The sequence below is a fragment of the Peromyscus maniculatus genome, chromosome 11 (genome assembly GCF_049852395.1).
Source record: "Peromyscus maniculatus bairdii isolate BWxNUB_F1_BW_parent chromosome 11, HU_Pman_BW_mat_3.1, whole genome shotgun sequence".
In the NCBI taxonomy this organism is placed as follows: Eukaryota; Metazoa; Chordata; class Mammalia; order Rodentia; family Cricetidae; genus Peromyscus; species Peromyscus maniculatus.
Window position 1 is genome coordinate 101,445,998 of NC_134862.1, and position 25,718 is coordinate 101,471,715.

Below are 25,718 nucleotides of genomic sequence, written 5' to 3' on the forward strand. Positions count from 1 at the left end.
CCTATGAGAAGAGACTGGTCTGGGGTTGGAGAGCTGGTTCCTTGGCCAGGCTGCGTATTTATGACTGGAAAGCCTGGGCCTCAGTTTTCCCATCTGTAACACTGAGTTATTCAGCGTTGGCATCAGCAGTTTTGGGTTTCCTTTTTCTTTTTTTATAGTTAAGTCATTAGATGTCTGTCAAACCAGTGCTGGGTCCGTGGCCGGGCTCACATGATCCCAGAGAGTCACTAAGCAAAGGCCGATCTCATTAGACTTTCGAGTGCAATGTGTGTTGTCCCTAGGGCAGAAGTGGCTGTGGGGGCAGGGCCTCCACAAGCCCTCAGGGAACACGCCCCACCCGGGTGGGTCTGCAAGCTGAGTTCTGGGGCCTGGCAGCAGAAACTGGGGGAATGCAGCAAGCGCTTCCCTCCTGCTGTCTGCTCCCCGGCCTTTGCAGAGGGCAGGTTTCAGTAGGAACTGACACCAGCCACAAGGAGGATTCCTGCTGGCATGGAGAATGATGGAGGCTGCAGGCCAGCACTCTATCCTGGCCCCACTCCTTCCCCTTCGCTGTCCAAGTCTCATTTTCCACATCTGTGAAATGGGACCTATAAGAGGGGCCGCCATAGGGCATCCCAGGAGTTAGCAAGAATACACTATTCCAGGAACCTGGCATGTCCCCTGGCCTCAGTGTCCAGTGCTGGCACCAGTGTTGATTATGATTATAGTGGGCAGAACCCCACCCCTCCCCAGCCTCCATCCCCCACCCCTCCCCAGCCTCCATCCCCCACCCCTCCCCAGCCTCCATCCCCCACCCCTCCCCAGCCACCATCCCCCCACCCCTCCCCACCCTCCATCCCCCACCCCTCCCCACCCTCCATCCCCCACCCCTCCCCAGCCTCCATCCCCCACCCCTCCCCAGCCACCATCCCCCCACCCCTCCCCAGCCTCCATCCCCCACCCCTCCCCAGCCTCCATCCCCCACCCCTCCCCAGCCACCATCCCCCCACCCCTCCCCAGCCTCCATCCTCCTACCCCTCCCCAGCCACCATCCTCCCACCCCTCCCCAGCCTCCACCCTCCTACCCCTCCCCAGCCACCATCCTCCTACCCCTCCCCAGCCACCATCCTCCCACCCCTCCCCAGCCTCCCTCCACCCCCCCCCCAAGTCCCAACCCCTGGCTGATAATGGAGAGAAGAGGAGCTGGGTTTTGCAGCAGGGTAGAGAGATACTTGCCACTGTTATTTATAAGATGTGTGGGAAGAAAGGGTCCTGACCAGCTGATCTTCATGTCTGGAAAGAAGTGAGAGGCTTTAAAAGAGGATTTAATTAGACAAAATCGAGTACTTACTTGTATATGAAGTTGACCATTAGCCAATTAAGTTCGGACATGGCCACTGAAGGTACAGACTGTGAGAAAGAGGTGGGGGGGGGGCGCAGAGGAGCCAGAGAGTCTTGCCTCCCTCCCTTTGGGTCCTGTCGGAAGCACCAGGGTGGAGTCAGGGTTGTCTGTCTGGACAAGGAGCCTGTGGAAAGTCCAGACCCCTTCTGGCTCTAGCCCTGGGGGAAACAAAGGAGAGAGAGGGGTGGCTGGAGGAAGGATGGTAGCAGCCCCAGTCTCTAATCTCTCCGCCTTGGAGACTGTTACTGGAAATGCAGATGATAACCTAAACACCCTAATGGCCAGGAAGCCACAGACCCTCCTCCTATTGAGACCAAGGGCAGGCTGCTCCTCCTGCCTCCCTTCCTTTAGACTTCTCAGACAATTCAAGTGATCCCAGAAGCTTCCTACCCTTGACCCAAGGGGCTTGCTTTATGGCGTCTGCACAGCCAGAGGTGCCTCTCCCTGTCTGGGTGTTTTATCTGAATGTGTGGCAGCCTGAGTGATGTGTTGTCCCTCACAGTGCTGCCCGATGACAGGGATGTTCCTGCATTTCAGCTTGGAGCACCATCATTAAACACCATCCTCTCCCTGCTGGGCTCATCCAGCTGCCGGGCTCATCCAGCTGCTGGCCTGCACCCTGCTTGGAGGCTGGGCTAGTTCAGTGTGATTATACACTGAGATTTCAAACCCAGGGAGTGACACCTGAACAGTGGGTCATTTCACTCCAAAGCCAGGTGTGGTGGGCATCTGCTGTGTGCCCTGTGTGTCACGGGACAGGGCAGAGTTAGGAAGTGGCATCGGTGCCCCCTGTAAGCAGCAGCCATGAAGAAAACCTAAATGAGATTCCGTGCAGGCTAAGGTATTACCGCGTGGCACTGGGCTGTGTGTGCGCCAGGCACGCGTGTGCACCCTTTCTTTTCATCCTTATCGTGGTCCTAGGAAGAGACCCAGTCACCCACTGTACAGATGAGGATGGGTGTTTGGGAGGCTTCAAAGACCCCATCAGTGCCGTGTGAGATGCTTCTTCCCGGCTCCCTCAGCCACCATGCAGGCTGTTACACTTCAGCAGTGTGGCCCTGGCGTGGTTTTAATATACACTTATTATGAGTGGGACTGGGCGTTTCCCATGTACAATTACATCTCCTTTCCTGTGGCCTCACTCCATCTTTGAACCCATTTTAAAACTGGAACAGCTTTCTTTCTTATCAATCTCTAGAAGCAGTTTTGGGCTTATCAGTTATAAATATTATTTTCTATTTTGTTGTCTTTTAACTAAAATAAAACATTTATTTACACTGTGTGATTTCTGGATACTCAGTTTAAAAGGACTCCAGTAGATCTTTTGAACATTTCAATAGTAAAATCGTGTGAAGCCTGGGTAAGTGGACACAGGTCGTCTATTGTTGCTTCCCTGAAAACTCAGTGTAATGACAGGAGACTTCTTTATTGTCTCGTTTAGACAGACGCTCTTGAGGACAGAATAGGAGGTGGAGAGGGTATCAGAAGGTGCTTTTTAAACACGTTTCTGAAGGATGAGTAAGCAGAAGGGATGGAAGGTTTAGGGAAGCAGAGAAAGCTGTACAAAGCGGAAAACAAAGGAATCGTGTCTGTTTGCTTTCTCCTGCAAAACTCTCAGGGCTGGAGAGAGGCTCCGCTCTTCCACAGGACGTGTTAGGTTCCCAGCACCCACATCAGGAAGCTCAAAACTACCTGTAACTCTAGTTCTGGGGAAACTGACACCCTCTGGCCTCTGTGAAAACCAGCAGACATGTGGTGCCTATAAACTCATGCACACACACATCCATCCACATACATTTTAAAATTCATTCATTCATTAAAATAAATCTTTCATAAATAAAAAAAATCCCACCAGAACTGTAGTCTTCGAGCACACCATGGTGGGGGGCTGGGACATAAACTTCAGCATTAAAACCAAGGTGTTGGCCTGGAGTCCTGCGCTGCAGGGTGGGAGCCCGGGCTCCACACCTTCACCTCACACACCTCGGTGAGTGCTCACACAGAGATCAAAAGAGAAGTGCTCAAATGAGAACACACCACAGACGTATCTATGGAACAAAACCCTTCACTGTGAAAAAGAAATGATCAAAAATAAGAAAGAACCTTATGTTTTGGATAACAATATGTAGCCGAAAATTTAAAACAACACAAAGCCTGGAAGATAAATTGGAAAGATCTTTCCGAGGGTGACGGAAAGATAGGATTGAAGGGAAAGGGCAGAAGGGGAAGGAGTAAAGGGAGACATCAATGCTGCATCTCAGCTCAGGGAACTTCAAAGATGAGGCGAAAGAGGAGAGAAACCATCCAACAGCACACTACTTCAGAACCCTAACAAGAATCCCCGGCTTCCCGGAGCATCAGGTGTGCACCAGCTTGAATTAAAGAAATCCTAATCAAAGTACACAGCTGTGAGATGCTGGGACTTTGGAGACAAATAAACAAATCCTGAAACCTTCCCGATAGACAGACACAGGTTCCACTCAGAGCTTTGTAGTCAGCGTGCATCATTCTCCGTCACAACACTGGCACATGTAGTTAAACTGGTGGACCGATAGCTTCATAATGTTGGTGGGAAAATAAATGATGCTGTGTTAGTTTCTTTTCCCGTCACTGTGACAAAAATCCCTGCCAGCGGTGACTTAGTAAAGGATGGGGCTTGTTTTGGCTACATTCTGAGGGCACAGTCTTTTATGGTGGGGAAAGTATGGCAGAGGTCAGGGCTTACAGATGTGGCAGCAGGAACCGGCCGTTGAGGAAGCCTTCCGTACATAAGACAGCTAGAGCTTAGGAAAACCAAGCAGCCCCCTCGAGGTCTGTGCCAGCACACAGTGGGACAGGCACTGCCCTGGGCTCTTGCAGACATCTCTGCTGGCTTTTAGATGCTTAAAGGTAAATACTGAACCGGGGACCCCAGATCCAGCCACCCCAAAGATGATGGCAAGGAAATGTGGCAAAGGACACTCAGGCTGTGGTTTCTGGTGAGGGCCACCTAGGGTGCCACCACTGAGTGACTTAAAGCAGCAGAAACCAATTCTTTCTCCAGGCTTTGCCGACAAGAAGTCCAGCATCAGTGCTGGTTCTTTTGAAGAGTCTGGGAGATCTACCCCGGCCTCTCGTAGCTTCTGTTTATCCAGCCTTTACTCCAGTGTCTGCCTCCATCCTCACAGCCTTCCCCTCTGAGTCCCTTGCAAGGGAGAGCATCCATCCTTGGGTTTAGAGCCCACTCTAACACAGAATAGGGTAATTTCAGGATCCTTATTTTATATCTGAAAAAAACATTCCAACTATGGTCGTATCGGAGGTGTTGAGTAGACATGTGTTTTTGAAGTCATAATCCAATATTGCACTAGAGAGCACATAGCACAGAAGTGATAGATGCCACCTCTGGTACAATGTGCCAGGTCTGAGGCTCCTGCATGGTGGTGCCGTCTCCTTCCTGAGCAGCAGTCCCAAAGCACACCCATGACTGCGGGTTACTGACAGGGAAGGTTTCTCCTCTGTCTGGGGCTGACCTGCTGACCTAGGAGATATCAGCAGAGCACGGAATGGCAAGGGCAAGGCTCACTGTCTGTCCTAGCCTTGGAAGGAACATCTAGTGTCCCTGTGGTGTCAGCAGACCTTCCAGGTTTCTGTTCTCAGAAGGCAGGTGTGCAACCATGACGGGGATGGTACCCCTCTCCTCGGGTCACTGAGTGGTCAGACAAGGCATCCTCTTCCCTTTTCTCTCCATTGATCATTTCTAGTTAGTATACAGACTAACAGGTTACATTGTGACATTCACTAATATGTATCATTACCTTTTGTCTCGTTTACTCCCCCCTCCCCTCCCTGTCTTTCCTCTTCTCTCGGCTGGTTCCCTCCTTCCACCATCCCTGCCCAAATAGACCTCCATCTACTTTCACGTTTGTGTTGCATTACTCTCTTTCTTCCCTCTCTTTTGAAACCTCTTCTCACTTTCCAACATTGTCCTTTCCCTTTTCATCAATATGCATATATATGAACTTAAATGTAGAACTCTGGCTGGGCGGTGGTGGCGCACGCCTTTAATCCCAGCACTCGGGAGGCAAAGGCAGACAGATCTCTGTGAGTTCGAGGCCAGCCTGGTCTCCAAAGGGAGTTCTAGGAAAGGCACAAAGCTACACAGAGAAACCCTGTCTTGAAAAAAAAAAAAGAACTCTGTGTAAGAGAAAACATGTTAATATTTGTCTTTGGGGGTGTGATTTGCTTCATTTGGCAGTCGATCTCTCTAGTTCCATCCCTTTCCCTGCAGATGTTATAATCTCATTTTTTTTTTCTTTATGGCTGAATAAAATCCCACCATGCCTGCGGACCACATTTTCTTTATCTGTCATCTGCTGATGGGCATCTAAGCAAATTCATACCTTGGCTCTCATGGCTAGTGCAGCAATACGTCATTCATGGATAATGCCAAGAGAGAGTGCTGAGCTGTATGTTGGTTGAAGGGATCAGCCAGTGCGCTGTCTACCGAGAGCCAGTGGTCCCCGAGGACACATCTCCAGCCTCTAGAATTTTCCTGGGTAACCCCTCTTACCCAGGATTGTGCTTTAAGGTTGTTGGCAGGGTGACCAATAACCCATGACTTGAGAGAAGCTGTTCCAATAACCAAACACCAGCTCTTGCGTGTCAGAGTCCATCTTGTCTTGAGCAATCAAAGTCAGGATTTTGCCTGCAGCCATTCCTCCATCCTGCTTCATGCAAGGGTTAGGCAGCTTAGTGTAGCCAGTGATGGGAACCTCAACAGTCTCTCACCTCCCTAGGCTGATGCTACTCCCTACTTACGTGTTCTGCTCCAGAATTCTTTAGGGACATTGCTCAACAGAGTGCTTGACAGAAACATCAGAAGGAGGGAGGGAGGGAGGGAGGGAGGGAGGGAGGGAGGGAGGGAGGGAGGGAGGGAGGAAGGAAGGAAGGAAGGAAGGAAGGAAGGAAGGAAGGAAGGAAGGAAGGAAGGATGGATCGAAGGAAGGATCGAAGGAAGGATCGAAGGAAGGATCGAAGGAAGGATCATAGGTCTGCTTGGGCTCACAGTTGGGGGGTACAGCCTATCTGGGAAGTGGCAGGAACAGCCCATGGTTATGGCATCCCAAGTATCAGATTGCTTGCTCATGTCTCTGCAGATCTGGGGTCAGAGAAAGGGAAATTCTGGCCCTGAGTGTTGTCCATCAAGGCCCAGCCCCTACCTCTGAGACTGTTGTCACAGAAACACTATTCTCTTTCTATGACATGTGATCTTGACATGCTGCTCCCTGTGTAGAACACCCTCGCCCAAATCCTTCACCTCTGCCCTATTTCTAGCTCACCTTTAGGAGCCATCTCCAGGTCACCCCCACAAAGAAAAATTAATTGCTAATACATTTACTGAGTGACTATCCCACTTAATCCTGGTGATTATCCATGGTGACAGATGAGGAAGCTGAGGCCTAGGGACCGTGGTCACCCCCTGGATAATGCCTAGAGCATGCTCTGACACTCTGTCCATCACTCATGAATCTCCCCTCCTCCAGCCTGCTGAGAGCTTCAGCTCTGAGGTCATCATCTGACTCCCGCATCCTGGCATCCCTGGAGGACCAGGCCATGCTTTATCCCCTCCAGCCCCAGGTCCTGAGAATACAGTCTGAGCTCAAAGAGACTGGCTGACCTGCTCTGCCTCAGTCTCTCTGTTGCCTCCTCTGATCCCTGAGACTCAGAGGGCATCCAAAGTTCTGGGCAGTAAAATATTCCCGAGGCTGTTGAAGGAAGAAAACAAAACAAAACAGCATTTGATTCTGTAATGAGTGGAGGGGTTTTTCAAAAGCAAAGTCCAGCCAACTGCCCTCCTATCAGCCCATCTATAGCTTGTTTTTCCAAAATTTAAGTTTCTTAAATGGCCTGGTTTGTAAATCTTCAAGTTTTATGCTCAGCTATAAAACCAGGCAGGGATAAAACTGATGGAGGGCTGCTGGCTAAGGAGATCATGAAGAAAGCTACATCACCCAGGCATGTTAGGATGTGAGGGGAAGGCCAAGTCCCCCTGCTGCTCTGTCTCAGTATAGCCCGAATGAATCAGCACCAGGCTGGACCCGGCCCTGGAGAGAGAAGTCTGGGATCCAGACGGCCACAGAGCTGCCCTGTGCTGGGGAGAGCCACCTACATCAGGGAGGTGCTGAGTGGAAGGGTCCCCTACATGGAGGGAGCCCTCTGTGCAGGAGCCCCACAGGCAGGAAGTACTTACTCACTGTGTATTGCTGGGCCCTGGGTGCTCCACTTCAGAGAGCAAGCTGGCTTTTTGAAGTTTAAGTAAAAATTATTGAAAAATTATTGCAAGAGCTGGTCAGCCTGTCCAGTCATCATCCTTCAGGGACCAGGGGCTGCAACATTCACATTCATTGGGTCGGATGGACACACACGCACGTAGGCATGCACCCACGCATGCACACGCATGCCATGAAAGTCCCAAGTGGCACACAGGAAGTTCTGGGAGCATACATAGGTGGAGGCAGAGAGGTGCATGAGGTCCTGGGAAGAGCTGTGCCCACTCTCACACACAGGATGGCAGAATGCCAGTGACCTCAGCAGGCATCAGTCCTGGCTTCTGAGATACTGTTCCTGAGAGCTCAGTACATGGGCTGGTCTTAGCTGTCACAGGCCACTCACATTCTGTGCACACAGTCTACAGATATTTCTGAGGCACATTTGAGGACCATCCAGCTAAACCCACCATGGGCATAACTTGCCCAAGGTCACCCAGAGGCCAGTCAAAAGCAGAGTTAGGGCTACACCAAACCTGTGCTCTTTCTGTTCCCCCTCTGAGCATTTTAGACAGGGGACATGCATCAGAATTCAGTATAAAATAGGATAATTTTCTTTAGGTTTGTCATAATTGTCTATGATTCATACCTTAGCCTGTTCTTGTTTTCTTTCTATTGCTGTGATAGAACATTGACCAAAAGCATCTGGGAGAGAAAGGGGTTTCTTTGGCTTACACTTTAATGTCACATCTTATCACTGAGGAAAATCAAGGCATTAACTCAAGCAGGACAGGAACCCAGAGCCCGGAACTGAAGGAGAAACCATGGAGGAGTGCTGCTTATTGGATCATTTTCTTATACTGCCCAGGACCACATGTCTAGGGGTGTCTCAGCCCACAGTGAGCTCCCCCCCCCCATTTAAACATTAACCAAGGAAATGCCCCAGGCTTGACTGCAGTCCAATCTAATGGGGCATTTTCCCCACTGAGAGCCTCTCTTCCCAGATGACACTAGTTTGTGCCAAGTTGACGAAACACTAAGCGCATAGGCCCTACTCCTGGAAGGCGTGGAGAAATGATGGGTTTGATGTCGTTCCGCAGCTGGAGTCCTTTTAAATGGCTGGCTCCTGCTCCGCTCACCGCCATTCTCATGGTGTCACGGCTCCACCTGCTGCACTACCCTCCCCGGCCTGCTCTTCCTCCACCTGTATGGCTGGGACCCTCTTGTACCTTGCGGGGTCTCCTGCTCTCCTTGGCCTAGTCTTCGCTGTCACTTGAGTGGGGGTCAGATCTATGAGAGGCTAGGTCTTTCTTGTGTGTGTGTGTGTGTGTGTGTGTGTGTGTGTGTGTGTGTATGCATACATTTGGGTTAACATGTATGTGTGTGCATGTGCACAGAGTCATCTTCACTTTATTTTCTTAAAAGGGGTCTTTTGTTGAACCTGGATCTTGCCAGTTGGCTAGACTGACAGTGAACCCCAGGTGTTCTACTCCCAGGCATTGTGTTTACAGTCAGGCACCATATGCCCAGCCTCTTTGATGTGGGTGCTGGGGACTGAACCTGGACCCTTGTATTTATGTGAAAAGCACGTCATCAACTTATCCATCTCTCTAGCTCTGTGGACTGTCTGCTGAGGGAGCCAGGCGGTCGATTGTTCTGACTCATCTCAGATCACAAGAGGTTAATTTTTTTTCAAATAAAGTTAAAAATAGTTGCTCACAAAGCCTTGCAGCTTAAGGATCTGAGTGTCTATCAGTTCAGCTCAATAACCACTTGTCAACGGCCTCCTGGGCTCAGGGCGGTCTCAGAGGGATGTAGAGATGCATGCATGGTATACAGTGGCCATCCCTGCCCTGTGGACTTCCTCTGTTTCCCAACATTTTAGTAAGACTTGGAATGTACAGTATTTAGCTTGAGCCTCGCATCCCTAGCCTGTCAGAGAAAACGTGTTCCCACAAGCTAGAAGGACTCTGGCTGGACCCAGGGAGGGTTTAGACCTATCCCATTACTTCCAGTGAAGGGGTAGCCGGTCTCCAGGGCTGAGTCTTTCCAGCGAATGATTATGGACCTCTGCATAGTCTCCAGCACCTCTCTGTTTGGAACAGTCTCTAAGTTTATTTCATGAGAAGGAAAGAGGACAGGCTATACCCTAAAGTCCTGTCTGTGTCACACTGAGCTGGTCACTAACTCAGCTTCTTCCATTGTGAATTGCAAAGGTGATTCTCGAATGTACACCTCACAGGGAATATTGTATGTTAGCTGCTTTTCTGTTTCTGTAATAAAAACATCCCAACCAAAAGAAACTTGAGGAGGGAAGAGTTTATTTTGGCTTAGGGTTCCAGAGGGATGCGTCCATCATGGCAGAGAAGTGTGGCAGCTGGTGACAAAGAGGCCAGAGCAGGAACCTGAGAGCTCACATCCAGCTGCAAGCATGCAGGGCAGAGAGAATCCTGGAAGGGCAAAGATTTAAGCTCTCAAAGCCTCCCCTAGCGATGTACTTCCTCCAGCAAAGCTGCACCCTATACACACCCCTCCCCCACATGCCAAACAGTGAGTCTATGGGAGACATTTAAACCACCACACCCACCGTACCTTAGTTCCATAAGATAATACTCTTGAGTGTGTGGGCTAAGCTATACAGTGCTACTCGAACATATGATAAATTATTAAAATCACTAACTGCATTCTGAAGGGGAACCTTGAAGTCATCTAGTAGTTTCCAAAGTAGTTTCTTGAGCCATGGAAACGTTCCTTGAATTCTTATAATGAAGTCCACAGAAACAAGCTTGGCATTGAGTTGATGGGACCTGGGGAGTCAGCAGAGAGGACCAGTTCAGGGCAACTTGCTCAGCATGTAGAGGTCCAGTCATCAGACTGCCTGTCCTCTACCCCCATGCAGGCCCTTCCCATGAAATTGGGTGATTTTCCCTAGGAAGATTGAAGTTTATGCAAAAGGAAAATTCAAGAACAGTTGTCCTCATTCATTGCAAAAAATAAGATATAGATTAGGCCTCCTTCTAAATATCCCCTCCCTGAGGTTTAAGAGTTTGAAAACTGGACAGGGATAATGGAGTCAGTTAAGTTGGGTCTGAAATGACAAGAGCTAACAATGGAAGTCCTTCAGAAGTTTACTTTAATTACTACACTTCAGGAGCCTACATGGTGTGCATAGAATAAATCTACATGTTATCTCCTCTTTCTTCGTAGAATCACACACATCAGAAGCAGGTTTTAGGGGACAATGTGGACAGCATCCTATGCAGAGCATCAGCTTCACAAATGGGAGTGGTCCTAACTTGGGTACTGACACGTTTGAGTGCTGTAGATGCTGGGCATAGTGATAAAAATGGAAAACGTGACAGTTTCTGAAAAAGGTGAGCAACTAGGAAAGGGTTTTCTCACCATGAGTTGCAGTGAGTAGTGGAAACCCACACATGGCTGCCCCCTGCTTGGCACCATCAGGATGGGGTTCCTGATGTTGGGTGGGGAGAGTCAGGGAAGGTTGTTGGGACATTTGACTGCTAAATTCAATCTTGGAGCTCACAGTAAAGACAAGTTGAAGGTCCAGAGTAGAATGTGCGATAGGAGAGAGCCTCAGGTGGAGTGAACCAAGCTTTACCTGTGACCTGAAACTATCTAGGGGCAGGAGAGTTGAGCTAGGGGCAGGAGAGTTGAGCTAGGACCATATCATGCAGAATTAGCTGAATCTTAGAGTTTGGATCAATGCAGACTCACCCATGGGGCAATGCATCTGCAGGGAAGACCCATACATATCCTCAATTCTAAGGCTCAACAGTACTGAGGAAACATGTAGCCTGGGACAGGAAACTATACACAAACACAGAGGGCACCCCACCCCATAGACTGAGGGAATTCTGGGAAATGGTACTCATTTGAAAGAGCGATTTGGGGAATTGGATTAAGAAATTCTGCATATGGGGCTGGAGAGGTGGCTCCATAGATAAGAGCACTGACTGCTCTTCCAGAGGAGCCAGATTCTATTTCCAGAACCCATGTGATGGCTAACAGTCATCTGTAACTTCAGTTCCTACTACCTCCTCTGACCTCCATGGTCACTGCATGAACACGGTACCAGGCATACATGCAGACAAAACACTCATGCACACAAAATAAAAGAAATTCTGAATGTAACTTCCCTCCCAACATGCCTAAGGTACATTTGCACACTCAGGTTCCAAGAATCCTTACAATAAGGCATGGACTGAAACTGTGCCCACCCCCTTCCCCCCATAGCATTTTAAAAGCCCAGGAGACACTGTGAGGGCTGAATAGCTATGCTTCCAACCAGAGCCTTATCTACACAGAAAGTATTGGGGTTACAGGGTTGGAGGTCTTGGCCCCATTGCTGAGGCACACTCCCACCTTGGGGAACTGTGAGTGTCTCTGGGCAGATGGGGGAGTGCTGATCCTGGTGACATAGACCTCATTGTTACAAGTTGCATGCAGCAGCCAGCCCTGTCCACTCTATCTAAAAATGCTCGTCAAAATGCGTGGTCATGGCTGCTGCTGGCACAGATTCCACTAATGACTTCAAACCAGCAGCTGAAATCAGAAAAGTGCCCTCAACTTCACATCAGCAAAGTGGCCAGGGCACATCAGTCTCATAAGACCTTCCTTAGCCTTGTCCCTGGGTGGTGGTAGGGGGTGCTGCTGTCCAAAGTGGGGTGTGTGCTTTGGTTCCTTTGCCTCTTGGTGCAGATGGGCAGCCTCTGGCATCTGTGCGAGGCCAGAGGTTCCCAAACAGGAAATACGAACCTGAAGACCAGGACCCCAAGGAGAGGCCCTGGCTGACCATCTCTTCAGATGTTGTCTGGGTCAGTCCCAGACTCTGAGCCAGGGGCCATTGAAGATCACAGCATAGCCAATCTTCCTGTACACAACTACACGGAGGCTGTAAGCCTTGAAAGCCTATCTGGACACTGATGTGCAACCTCCCAGGGTGAGTTTTGCGATGCCTTCTTGATATCAGCGGAACTTCCCTCCCTAGGCCTGGCACAGCTCATCTGAAATCTCAAGGGCTGCCCTTGACTCGCCACACAGAGAGAGCAGCAGTGTGCTCTCAGCCAAACCTTTCCATTATGATACCATGACCTCGGGAGTGTCATGTTTCCAGGTCAGAGACTTTATCCCTCTGGCTCATTCACCAGTGTTACCTATTTTCATTCATTTCTTCTACAAATATGAATTGAGAGTGCCTCCTAGGCACTCCAAAGAGCTAATCATGGACAAAACAGACAAACGCTGGTCTCTTAGGTCTCTTAGGTCAGGTGATTTAAGTCAAAGATAATGTGACATGCAGAGTTCTTCTCTAAGCCCTCAGGGCTTTCAGTGGGGGTAGATACGATACGAACACCTGGTGTCTTGTTCGGGAAGACTAGAAACCCACTCAGCCTAGCTCGGCTGGCAAAGGCCATGGGGTTGGGAGGCAAATGTTAGGAGTCAATTTGAAAAGTTAAGGCAGCAGTCAACTCCAGTAGCCATTGTGTCCTCATCTGCTTCCTCTCCACCCAGCTGCTGCCTTTCTCTGTTCCCTGCTAAGAAAAGGCAGCTCTATTACTGCTAAACATGGGTAGAAGATTGAGGAGAAGGGCAGCAGAGTTGGGCAAACACAAAAGATGTCAGAACCACAAGGCGGGATGATTGAGCTCAGTGGGATGTGGCAGGCTTTCTGCAGGAGCTCGCTCTGGGCCTCAGCTAGGGGGACTTAAAACTTGACGAAAACCTGGGCAGTGGCACCGGAGAGGGTGATGGTTGCTCCCCTGCTACTAGCCCTTTGTCCTCAGATGTCTGGAGCTGGGTTTCCTTGGTCCTCTCAAAGCAGATAGGATTCTTCTGGGTCCCCTGGCTTGTACCCACAGATCTAGGCAACTCATGAGGCAGGGCCAAGGGAGGGACAGACAGAGGGCCAAGGGAGGGACAGACAGAAGGCCAAGGGAGGGACAGACAGAGGGCCAAGGGAGGGACAGACAGAGGGCCAAGGGAAGGACAGACAGAGGGCCAAGAGAGGGACAGACAGAGGGCCAAGGAAGGGACAATGGGAATAGCACCTCAGCTGGTGAAGGCAAGGACAAGTTTGGGAATAAATGGGAGAGAAATGCTACCCAGTGAGGATCAGAAAGCCACAAATGGGGACCCATGTGAGTAGCCTGAGCATGTGACATCCCCTACCTGCCATTGACCTTGGTGTGAAGCCATCTAGTGACAGGTGCTTTGGCCAAGAAGTCAGGGCAGAGGCAGCAGCCTGTGACACGGATAGTTGATCACTAGTGTCAAGCGATCTGTGTTTATTGGGGTTCTCCATGACCACAACCTACTTGTTGCTCATATCTGAAAACCTCCTGAGTGCTGTTACCAGAGTGGGCTAGGGCCCTTGGAAGAGGTGGGACAAGCTGTATTCCATGTGCTTTGGGGTCCTTGAAGGAACGGGGGTGGCAGAATTGAATGCTACACACAGTCACTTCAGGCTAACAAGCAGATTTCTCCTCCTTTTGTCAAGACTTGTAAGTAAGACTCTCATCTGGCACATAGGGCAAAGGTCTTACTACTTTGTTGACCCCAAAGGCCAGGCTCTTGGCACGCCACCACATGTGCCTCACCAAGACCCGGGAGTCTGTGACAAGTCCTAGGACGTATTGGTGGCTGGTCTGGGGTTTCCTGCACAGCCCATGTGCTCCAGGTGAGGAAAAGGGAGAAGCCATGTTTCTGCACCTCAAGCCAGCACTCATACAAAGAGGACCCCTGCCAGGTGCTTTCCTCAGGGTCAGAGTGTGTCCTGCAGTCTAACTGCCACTGTGGCATAGCTGGGAAGGGCAAGCGTCCCCAGGGCTCAGCTGCTGGCTGAGCCAAACACCTGCCACTATGCGTAGTTGAGCTGGTCTTGAGGGGCCGTCTGAATAAAGTGATGTCAACAGATCTGGGGTTCAGTGGCTTTGGTGAAAGACTCATATAGACACAGCTTACTGTATTATGCAGTGTTCAGACACTCTGGGTCTTGCTTTCATCATTTCAAAATTGGGATGCTGTGTGTCTCAGTGACCTTGTACTAAGGAATACCTGAGATAACACAGAAATGCCTAGGAACTGCAAGCACTGACTAAGTGTTGGTTAGTGTGGACAAGCATGGATTAAGGTCAGGAGTCTTTGTTTTTAGGTTAACCCAAAGACCCTAGCTTGTAGTTGTCATGGCCACCCACATTAAGATCTGTGGGCAGCACCGGCAGTCCCAGCAGTAGCCCCAGTGGTGATGTAAGCTAACTTTCTTACACACTGCAGTGTGGTTTACACTCAAGATATCCGAACTTTGTGATAAGAATCCCTGGGGCTTTTTATCTTAGAGGCTCGGTGGATTTCTAATTTACTAGGTGTCCTGGGAGGATGCAGCTTTGGCAGCCAGCCTCCCACACGTAGGTAGACTTTGCTCCTCCTGAGTAGGATAGCAGTGAGAGCCATGTTCTGATGTTGGAGAGAACCAGGTCAGGAGAAGGCAGGTGATGTCAGTCAGGAGGAGTGGCCCTGAGGGCTTGCAGGGCTGTGAATGTGCCGTGGGCTACAGCCCTCGGTGGCTGGGTTGACCACATTGTCAGGGTGACTTGGCATCTGGAGCTCCTTCCAGCTAACACAGGGTGTCCTTTCTCCCTTCAGATTGTATTCCGGAAGATCAGCGATGTGAAACGGGAAGAGGAGGAGCGGATGAAACGGAAGAATGAGGCCCCCCTCATCCTGCCTCCTGACCACCCTGTCAGGAGACTGTTCCAAAGGTTCCGCCAGCAGAAAGAGGCCAGGCTGGCAGCAGAGCGAGGGGTCCGGGACCTGGAGGACCTGGATGTGGAGAAGGGCAATGCCCTCACAGACCATACCTCAGCCAACCATAGCCTGGTGAAGGCCAGCGTGGTCACGGTGCGCGAGAGCCCTGCCACACCTGTGTCCTTCCAGGCGGCCTCCACCTCCACAGTGTCAGACCATGCCAAGCTGCATGCACCAGGATCTGAGTGCCTAGGTCCCAAGGCAGGCAGTGGCGATTGTGCCAAGCGCAAAGGCTGGGCCCGGTTCAAAGATGCTTGTGGGAAGGGTGAGGACTGGAACAAGGTCTCCAAGGCAGAGTCCATGGAGACGCTGCCCGAGAGGACAAAGGCATCAGGAGAGGCCACGCTGAAGAAGACAGATTCCTGTGACAGCGGCATCACCAAGAGCGACCTTCGCCTGGACAATGTGGGGGAGGCTAGGAGTCCCCAGGACCGGAGCCCCATCTTGGCTGAGGTCAAGCATTCTTTCTACCCCATCCCTGAGCAGACGCTGCAGGCCACGGTTTTGGAGGTGAAGCATGAGCTGAAGGAGGACATCAAGGCCTTGAACGCCAAAATGACCGCCATTGAGAAGCAGCTTTCTGAGATACTCAGGATACTAATGTCCAGAGGGTCCGCCCAATCTCCTCAGGAGGTGTGTGAGATCTCCAGGCCCCAGTCCCCAGAGTCAGATAGAGACATTTTTGGAGCAAGCTGAGAGGATCATTTCAAAACAAACAAAAACAGACAAAAGCCTGCCCCCTTGTCCTCAACACCTCTCACCACACCACCCACATGACCAACAATTTTCAAAGTAGGTTTTTCCTGACAGAAAGTCAAAGTGGGACCAAGTAGCATCGGTGTGGATGTGTGGGCTCTGGAAAATATAAGCAGGAACATGGCCGGGTGCCCACCCTGCAAGATGGCAGCTGCATCTCAACCACCACTGAGAGCTGGGGGAGAAGAGGCACACCATCTATCTAAAGAGCATTTCCTTTAAAATGTTTTACCAATGTGATATTTATAAAAGATTAAAACTACCAGGAAAGGGCAGCAGCCATGTAGAGACTGGCAGAAGAGCTCCAGGAACCCCTCGAGAATGACCACATTGGGCTCCTTTACCAAGCCCCCTGAGGACCACAACAGGCACAGGGATGTCTGGGCATTCATCACCCCTGTGTAGCCACGTCTGACCCCGCCACCTGTTTTCCTATTCTTGTCATTTGTAACAAACTCTCGGTAAGGGGAGCTTGATGGACGGGAGAGCCTTCCCACTCTCATGGCAGAGATGGAGCGTCGAGTGCTGTGCCATGGACAAGCAGGCTCTGGGCTCCTCAGGTTTCCTTGCCCGGAAGAGGTAAGGCCAGGGTGAACCAAGAGGGCCCTCGGCTCTGAGCAGGCTCTGTGGTGCGGTCCACAGTCTGCCCTGTGGGATGATTGATGTGGAAGCTCCCAGACCCAGGTGGCCCTCTGGCGCTGCACCATGCTATAGGCCTCACGATGTGGGATTCTCTGCTGCTTCTCCCTCATCCTCTTCCCAAGCTCGCCATGGCTTTCCTCAGGGTGGGGGACATGGAAAGGAAGGGGCAGGAGCCCAGCGTTGCTTTCCTAACAACGTAGACACACACACAACCTCAAAAATGATTGTAGCAAGTACTAGGTTTCTATTTTGATTCTCATGGGATTTTTGTCCAGTGCATGGGGTCATTAGAAGTCACGTGGGAGCCACACTTAGCCTTATTTGAAAGCCAACCTATTTCCTACTCTAAAAATAATGGCAGGACCATGACTATTCTCTCTTAGGGAGCTGGGGAAAAAGGATGACACATTGGTTTTCAAGATGTCTCAGTGATAAGCTGTGGCGTGTGACAGCGGAGCTGTGGTCTGGGGGAAGGTTGGGGCTCAGAGCCATGGTCACAGGGCCATCTCTGTGGCATCCAAGTTCCCACATCATGATGCTCAGGGACACTTGCTGCCTCAGTCACTTGAGGTCACAGTGTTTGGTCTTTTCTGGATGGCATCGGACAGGTCAGGGAGCTGGCTCAGGTGTACACCTGGAGGGCTGCCAGGGGTGTGGCCCTACCAGGTGAGCCTGGAAGCTCAGCTCTGCAGTGAGCTTTGGAAGAGCAGTTAGGAGAGCAAGTGAGGGAAATGGGTGCCTCTGCTTAGCCTTATTTTGTCTAGGGAGCCTGACGTTCAAGACCTGCCCTACCAAAGATGTTCAGTGTTCTGCTTGGAGGCTACAGCATATGCTGGGACTTGACGCATGGCTGTCTGTACAGAATGGATGGCCCTGGGAAATCAAGGGTATGCACATATGTAGCTTTTAGTGCAATGCTTAAGGGCTAGCCCCTGGCATCCCTAGACCAAGACGCAAGTAGGTTCAGTTTCAGATGGCAGCATTCAGAGATACCCACTGGTGACTCTGAGTAAATGAGGCCCACAGTCTCCTAAGCTGCTCCCAACTACCCATGGGAACAGACTGTGAAATACCAGAGTCGCGTAGGCCAGCTGCCCCCTGAATATCCTACAAGGCCACTCCTCACACATACTCATTAGCCTGGTCTTAGAATTCAGGAGCGCTAAGCTGAGGGTAGGATGGGCCCCATGGTCATGTAACACTCAGCCTCGGAAGCACCTGCTCCTAGAGATCCTTCTGGAATGCTCTGGGACCTAGTGGGCCCTCTGGCACCTTGCTAGCCAGTGGGCGGAGGCCCTGCTCTCCTTGGTAGCTCTTTCTGAGGGGGTGAATCTCTAAGCTGTATCTCCCCATCTGGATGATCCAGGTGCTGAGAGTTGTTGGAGCCCAGCCTGTGTCAGGGGACAGACAGATAAAGCTTTAGGCTGCACTCTGGGGTCACTGCAAATTGTGCTGAAGTCCTGTCAGACTGAGGTCCACGCTCTGCAGGGGGCATCTCTGCTCATCGTGGGGTTCCTGAAGGTGAGAGTGAAGAACATGTGGGGTGGCTTTTATTTTTCTCCATTCCTACAGCATTTTTGCTATGATTGCCTTCTCTGAAATAAATTTTAAAGGAGCCAGCCCATCTCTCTTTACTTTTATGGCATGCTCTGGACCAGAGGCTGTTCTGTGCCAACTTCACCTTTACAAGGACACAACTGGTGTCTTGACCAAGGACCCCAGGATTCAGATACCAATGGCCTGCACCTTCCTGTATTAGCATTATTTGGTGGCTGGGGAGAGAGCAGAAAACAAAGAGTGACTAGGTAACAGACTGAACACTGAGATTTCAAAAAAAAAAATTATGCTGAGAGACACTTTGTTCTTTTGGAGGGGAGGAGCACATGATGTGGTACACCACTGTCCAGTAAGTGCTGACCACTTGGTCTCTCTACATGAACTATTGTGAATATCATCCACAGTGAAGCTCCATTCCCTGTGGCTATCTGGACAGGCTAGTTTGAAGGGCAGCAATCCCACTTGGACTGATGGACCTGCTTTCTTCCTGAGGGCATTCAGTAGTGTGGGCAAGGAATCAGAACCAAAATGGCAGAGTCAGTGTTCTGGTTTGGTAGGCATGCTGCATTGTCAGCCATGCCATCCTTGAGGCAGCTGCAGCCTCCTCTGCTGGGCACATGACATGTTTTGTGATACTCTGGTCTAGGCATAGCTAACTCCACTTCTCTGCTTCCTGCTGGAGCAGAGCCCAAGTGCTTGACTGCTGTGCCCAACACAGCAGCCTCACAGAAGGTTTTCTTTCTTGTTTTTGGTGCTGGAGGTCAAAGTCAGGTCCTTGCCCATGCCAGAGAAAAGCTCTACCACTGAATGATACCTCTAGCTCCCCAGCAACCTTCTGAAAACACATTTATTACTTTGATTTCTTGGTATCTGGTTCCTAGGGCCTGTGTTAGCCTCCACCTCTTAGAGACTCTGTGCTGCTTCCACAGTGAGGATGGCTGGGCAAGGAGTAGAAATACTTCCCACCCCACCATGCACAGGCTTCAGCTTCCAAATCCTTAAGTGGAAGGAGAGAATATTAAGCCAAATGCCAGGTATGTCCAGGTTGGAATAGGGACTGAATGAACTCTTTAGAAATATCAGAGGCAGATCGTCATCTCCTTGTCACACCGACATCTTACAGGTACACTCCGGGGCCTCTCAGGAGCCCTGGCGAAGGTACAAGTTGTAGATGTACACACAACTAAATTGTTTGTGCTCTGTTTTGCAATAAAGATGTTTAGCCTTAAGAACCTCGAATGGAACTCCAGCTGCAATGGGGCTGCCAGTGCCCCTTCCTACCCCCTCCCCCAGCGTTGCTTAGAAAGGAGGTCTGCCTAGGTGCCCTCAAGCCCTCAGATGGCCTCTCCTACCTAAATGTCGCCGTCATTGTTGCTGCTCCGTAGACTGCCTTCTTACTCACGTCAGTAAAAACTATCTTCACCAGCTCCCATGCTCTCCACCTGGAGAAGTCTTCAGTGTCCCTGAAGTACTGACCCTAAGCTTCTGAGAAAGGACCGTTTTCCACCCGAGGTGTTGGTGTTGAGAAGCATTCCTTGCCACCTCCCACAGTTCAAAGGCATCAATGTGAATTTTACCTGCAGCTTAAGTCAGTCTCAGATGAAACTTCAGTTTTCACACTAGTGTATCAGAACCATTAAGGATGGCCTTGAATTCCTGCCAGACCTGGTGGGGGCGTCTCCACCTGCCACTCAACCTTCCTTAGAGACATTGACTCTTTATCTGGGACTTCTGAGTCATCCACTGACCCATTGGTCCTTGAGAAGTTTGCAGCTCTCCTATCAGAAGACAGACTGCGTTTATGGTATGAATGCAACACCCCCCATGAATGTGGCCTCTTAATATTCAGACACTGTATTTGTGCATCAGTTGGAGACTGTCCACATTGCAAGGACATTTATACTCATGAGCAGTTCATCATTCTGGGGCTTCTCATATGAACACTCTCCATCAAATCCTGCCAAATTCTTTATCGGGGTTTTTTTGTTTCTTTTTCCTCTGTCCGAATGAGCATGAATAAACGGAAGTGCAAATGAGCTGAGGCTATTTTTGTGGTCAGCCAAGGATGCTGCCAAGAGCTCCACTGTGTGGCTGTGGTGTGGGGATGTGAAGAAAACTTGGGCACTCCATGGATGATGATACCCCCTTCTTGACATTTTTAAACAAGCACAAATGATATTTGTAAAAAAAAGTTTAATTTTATTTATTATGGTAATAAACTATTTTATACGTGACACTTGTGACATTCAGTTGGGTGCTTTCTGTTCTTCCAGCAGATCTGTGCATGTTTCCCAAGACCTACCTAAGTGGCTGGTTTACAACCAGCTACAACTTCAGCTCCAGTTGATCCAATACCCTCTTGTGGCCTCTGAGGCACCTGCACACACATGACACACATAAACATAGCAATAATTCTCTTTTAAGAACTGATCCGGGGAGCTCTGATGTGAATGGTGCCCATGCACCAGTCAGTTTTCTTGTTGATGTGGCAAAATAGCAGAAAAAGGCTGTTACATTTCAATCCAAATGCCCAGGTGCCAATTTAACATATCAAAGCAGCTGCTGGCTGCCAGGTTCTTCCTGTCTCCCTCAGTCCTACCTGTCACAGGGCCTCCTGGCTGGCACACTCCACTCCCTCCCCTAAACTTCTCTAGCCCAGGGCACTGGGCTGCTCTCCCCTATTCAGTCACACCATTTTGGTTATCCCCTCTCTGTGGGCCTCCTGGCTGCTGCACCCGGTTCCCTTTTCCCCCTCTCCCTCCCTCTCCTCACATGGCTCAGAGTCATGTCCACTCTAGACTCTCTCTAATGTCCCTGCCTCCAGCTGTACTCACCTGTATATCTATAATAAACTTTCTCCTCCACCACACCTAGGAGAAGTCATCTCCTTTCCCTTTTATTTCTTTTTTTTCATTCAGAAAGCAGCTTGCAGAAAGGATTTATTTTAGCTCATGGCCTGAGGGTGCTGGTCACATTGATGGCATCCTCGACAGGAAGCAGAGAGAGGTGGGTGCTGTCTGTCTGTCTGTCTGTCTGTCTGTCTGTCTCTCTCTCTCTCTCTCTCTCTCTCTCTCTCTCTCTCTCTCTCTGCCGTCTAGATCCCAGCCCAGGGAATGGTGCCACCTGTATTCAGAGTGGGTCTTCCTGATCTAGAAATCTAGAAAAGTCTCTGAAGTAATTCTAGATCCTGTAAAGTTGACTGTCAACATGAACCTATAATGGATGGGGGAATATAAAGTTCTAGAGGCAGCAGACTTCACGTCTGAGTGCTGTTCACTGAGCGTCCACAGGAAAGTGAGGCAATACTTGTTCTCACTGAAGTTCTGCTTCTGCCTTGGGAGCCTGTGAGGCTACCTCTACTATCCGGGTCTTAAAGATCTGGGTCCTTCATAGCCGAACCACAACAAAGGCTCTGCCTCCCACCACAATGGCATCAGAAGGGACAAACTACATTCATGGCTTCGGGCATCTTGCCCTCCTTGGGCGCTGTCTTGGCAGGTGACTAGAGCTCCTGGCCTTGCTCATGGAGCTATCAAGAGTCAGAGGGCCCCGGGGCTGGCAGTGACTCAAGACCTTACCCAGTGTTTTTCCAGAACTGTTCCTGAAGTTACTGGGGCTAATGACTGACTGACTGCTGCCCAGGAGCCAGCCTCAAGGGTCTATTTACAGTGAGTGGAGACCATAGAGGAAGGTGCTCCTGTCATGTTACAGTGGGGAGCAAGGAGAGGCAGGACAAGAGTCCTGGATAACCCACACAGCGAACTAACAGCCAATGTCCACTAGCCTGAGACCTCGCCAGAATCATATGGTTTTAACAAGCTTCAGGGTTATAACAACCAAGTACACTCACCGACTCTTCCAGTGTCATTTCATGAATAGGTCTACCATTCTGTAAATGGCTTCTCTGGACAAGTTCAGCATCTCCTGCATTATTTACAGGATGTCCGCGTAATCATTTTTACACTACGGTTTTTCTTAGCAAGCCCTTTCCCTTACTTGAAGGCCTCACCCAGACTCTCTGGCTGACCACAGATCCTTGCTCTGTTGATCTGTGAAACTGCACAGCACTCAGTTCAATTCTCACTCTCCCCAATCCTTGGAACCTCCCAGCAGCCCACAATTACCTGCCCCGTGTCAACCCCCTTACCAAGCCCGCTGCTGAGGTTATTTATTAATGCCCAGCTTACCAGCCCCTTTCCGGCTTGTGCTTTGTTCTAATGAGCACAGCATATTCATCCCAGGCCATCAACATCTGCCCCCCATCCCTTCCAAGCATGGCAGCCAGGAAGAAGGGGATCTACCTGGTGACTGGGGGTGCATTGTAAGGGTGCATGTTCCACTGAGTTGATATTCCCAGAGATGACTCAGGATGATGTCTTGTAGAGAAAGAAACAGCACTAAGCCCCATTGGCTCTGACACCTAATTGTCACCCAGTAAACAATTCATATAGTTGGAGTGTTAAGCATTTGTCCCAAATTCCACACACAGCTTTTTCAGACAGCCTCACCCCCTCCCCTGTGAAACCAAGTGGGAGCACTGTCACTGACCATAGGTCGGCAGTAGCCTGCCCAACATCAGTCTGGAGGGATGAAATGTCAAGTTATGCGTGTTTAGATCTCAAAATTTTTATTTAAAAATATCCACAATAAGTCTAGAAAAATGTGAATTATCTATGTAACAAAAGGGCTCTGCTTTATTTGGGTGAGAATAAGGCAATGAAACCACTACACAAAACACACGTAGCATATGGGACCTTGGGCCACCACCTTTCCCACAGGACTTGCCCAATAGCACCTGTGTGTGGACACACCCATTCTCTGGCTTGCTACAATCCCGTGCTGTACAGAACTGCTGTGGCAGGAATGACCATGCTCCTGCATGGCTACAGACCTCAGAGAACAGCAGCTGCATGGGGAAGCCCCAGTAAAGTTCAAACTGCAGGACTCCTTGGATGCTCCACCTGTACATCATCCACTCTAGCCAGGCCACTTGGAACAGGACTATGGCTTTGCTCCCTCCCTGCTAAGGACCATCCATGTGCAGGCCAATCCAGTGAAGAACATGGAAAGAGGTCACCAAACATCACAGAATGTCTCTGAGAGGCAAGCCTATCCCTGACTAGGGTTTCCATGCCCAAACAATGAATGTCCACCACTTTGAATCTTTGGTCAAGAAGAAAGAACTCAACAGGTCAACAGTAGGTTCTAGAACAAATGTCAACATGTATAGTTGGGAAAGACCCAAGACTGCTCCTGACTCTAGCTTATGTACCAGGAAGCTCATGGGGGTAGGGAGAAAATCTTTGCGGCTCCAAAATTAGAAGATTTTTTAGGTTGTACATTTTCTGTGATAGATAAAGCTGTCAGACTCAGAATGAAGCATCTTCAGCAGAAGATGAGTGGAAGGTGGTCCCTCAGGGATGGTCCTGGAGTGGAAGGTGGTCCCTCAGGGATGGTCCTGGAGTGGAAGGTGGTCCCTCGGGGATGGTCTCAGAATAGAAGGTGGTCCCTCAGGGATGGTCCTTGAGTGGAAAATGTTTCTTCAGGGATTGTCCTGGAGTGGAAGGTGGTCCCTCAGGGATTGTCCTGGAGTGGAAGGTGGTCCCTCAGGGATGGTCCTGGAGTGGAAAATGTTTCTTCAGGGTTTGTCCTGGAGTTGGAAGGTGGTCCTTCAGGGATGGTCTCAGAGTGAGAGGTCCGAGTGAAATGCCATGTCTCTTGAAGACTGACCGCAAGGCTGACTTGGACCAGCAGCTTTAGAGAACTGTATATGTCTGAGCCCAGGTGATACCCACATGTGAATAGCAGTACAGGAATCCCAGGACAGATAGGGTCACCCACGGCCAGCCTGTATGAAGAGGCAAAGAGGAAGAATGGTTAGAATGCCTGGGCGGTCCCTCCCTCACAGGCAAATTGTCCCCTAAGGATATGGCACCTGAAACACAGGACTCCGGAAAACCAGCTTTGTCTGGACCCAGCAGGTGGGGCCCTGTGTTCTCATTGGGGTCACCATGTACATTACTGCAAAAGCAAACACCCTTAGAAATAGGCTATGCTTTTAAAGAGCATGCCCCTTGGAGACTAAAGCAAATAACCAGAGGAGAAGACATGTTTGTAGGAACCACAGTCAATCTCCACACGCAGGCAGGCTGTTACAGTGAAGACTGTGCTATTAAATACTAGATTTCAAAACTCAGAACTTAGGCTGGAGAGATGGCTCAGCAGTTCAGAACACTTGCTGCTCTTGCAGAGGACAAGAGTTGAGTTCCTAGCAACCATATGGGGATGTAACTCCAGTTCCAGGTAATTTAACACACTTTTTGACCTCCATAGTCACTGTTGTATGTGGTACACATACATACACACACACACACACACACACACACACACACACACACACACATTAAATAAATAAACAAAAAACCAAAACAAACAAATAATGAATCTTGTGGGGAAGAAGCCTCTCAGAGTTCGGGGTTAGAGAGGGGACTTGGCCATTAACGGCACTGGCTGCCCTTACAGAGGACCTGGATTCAGTCCCTGTAGCCACATGGCAGCTCACAACTCTTTGTAACTCCATTTTAGGGGATCAAATACCTTCTTCTGGCCTCTGTGGTATCAGGTGCGCACACACAGTGTACATACAAAGATGCAGACAAAACATCCACACACAAATATAAATAAACCTTTTAAAAACAAGCTCAGAACTTTTGGCAGCTTCTTCTACAAACACACATCTCAGAATATCTGATCTTTTCTTGTTTTTAATATTAGTGTCAAACTTTCTTGGAAACGTTGGAGAATTGGGAGTGATGTGACATATCAGAAGCCAAACTCCACAGATTCAGTCCTGAGTTAGAGGTGCCCCCATTGCCACCTCAGGTAAGACATGGACCACAAGCCACCTTTCCAACTACCCCAGGATGACTTCACTCTCCATGTGCCTGGCCCCATGCCAGACCTTACATCACTGGGTATTGTTGACCTGCATGTACAGTCCAACCAAGAGGTTGCTAACTGGTTGGCCCAAGAGGCTGAAGCATCCTCCTCAGGCTCAGATGAGGACCATTCTGAGACCACTGTGATGTGTGGTCACACAGGCTTGTCAGTTGTTAAAAGATGGAGCTAACAGGATATGTCCTGTGGTAAGTCACTGGTCTCCCTCTACAATTTCCTCTCTTTCCACCCTTCCCCTGCTTGCCAGATTCAAGGACTTTCGGCACCTTGACCTTGCTACATAAACAAGTGATAAGTTTAAAGAGACAGTTGTTGGCAACTGGAGGTTCTGTGAATAGATTGCAAAGAACCGT

At 49.9% G+C, this 25,718-nt stretch overlaps 2 protein-coding genes across 4 annotated transcripts in view; one reads left to right on the forward strand and one right to left on the reverse strand.

Moving 5' to 3' along the window:
- The window catches only part of Kcnh1 (potassium voltage-gated channel subfamily H member 1), a 309,023-nt gene extending 288,379 nt beyond the window's left edge, over positions 1-20,644 (forward strand). For 2 of the 3 annotated variants that reach the window (XM_006988144.4, XM_006988145.4), the window contains exon 11: positions 15,292-20,644. In XM_006988144.4, coding sequence (XP_006988206.1) covers positions 15,292-16,149 — 858 coding nt within the window. In that variant the 3' untranslated portion in view covers positions 16,150-20,644. The remainder of the gene's footprint in view (positions 1-15,291) is intronic. The other variant, XR_013043517.1, reaches the window with a different exon arrangement.
- A 2,374-nt stretch (positions 20,645-23,018) lies between these two features.
- The window catches only part of Hhat (hedgehog acyltransferase), a 275,044-nt gene continuing 272,344 nt past the window's right edge, over positions 23,019-25,718 (reverse strand). Inside the window, exon 12 of the mRNA XM_006988143.4 lies at positions 23,019-24,256. Within this exon, the coding sequence (XP_006988205.3) occupies positions 24,165-24,256 (92 nt within the window). The 3' untranslated portion in view covers positions 23,019-24,164. The remainder of the gene's footprint in view (positions 24,257-25,718) is intronic.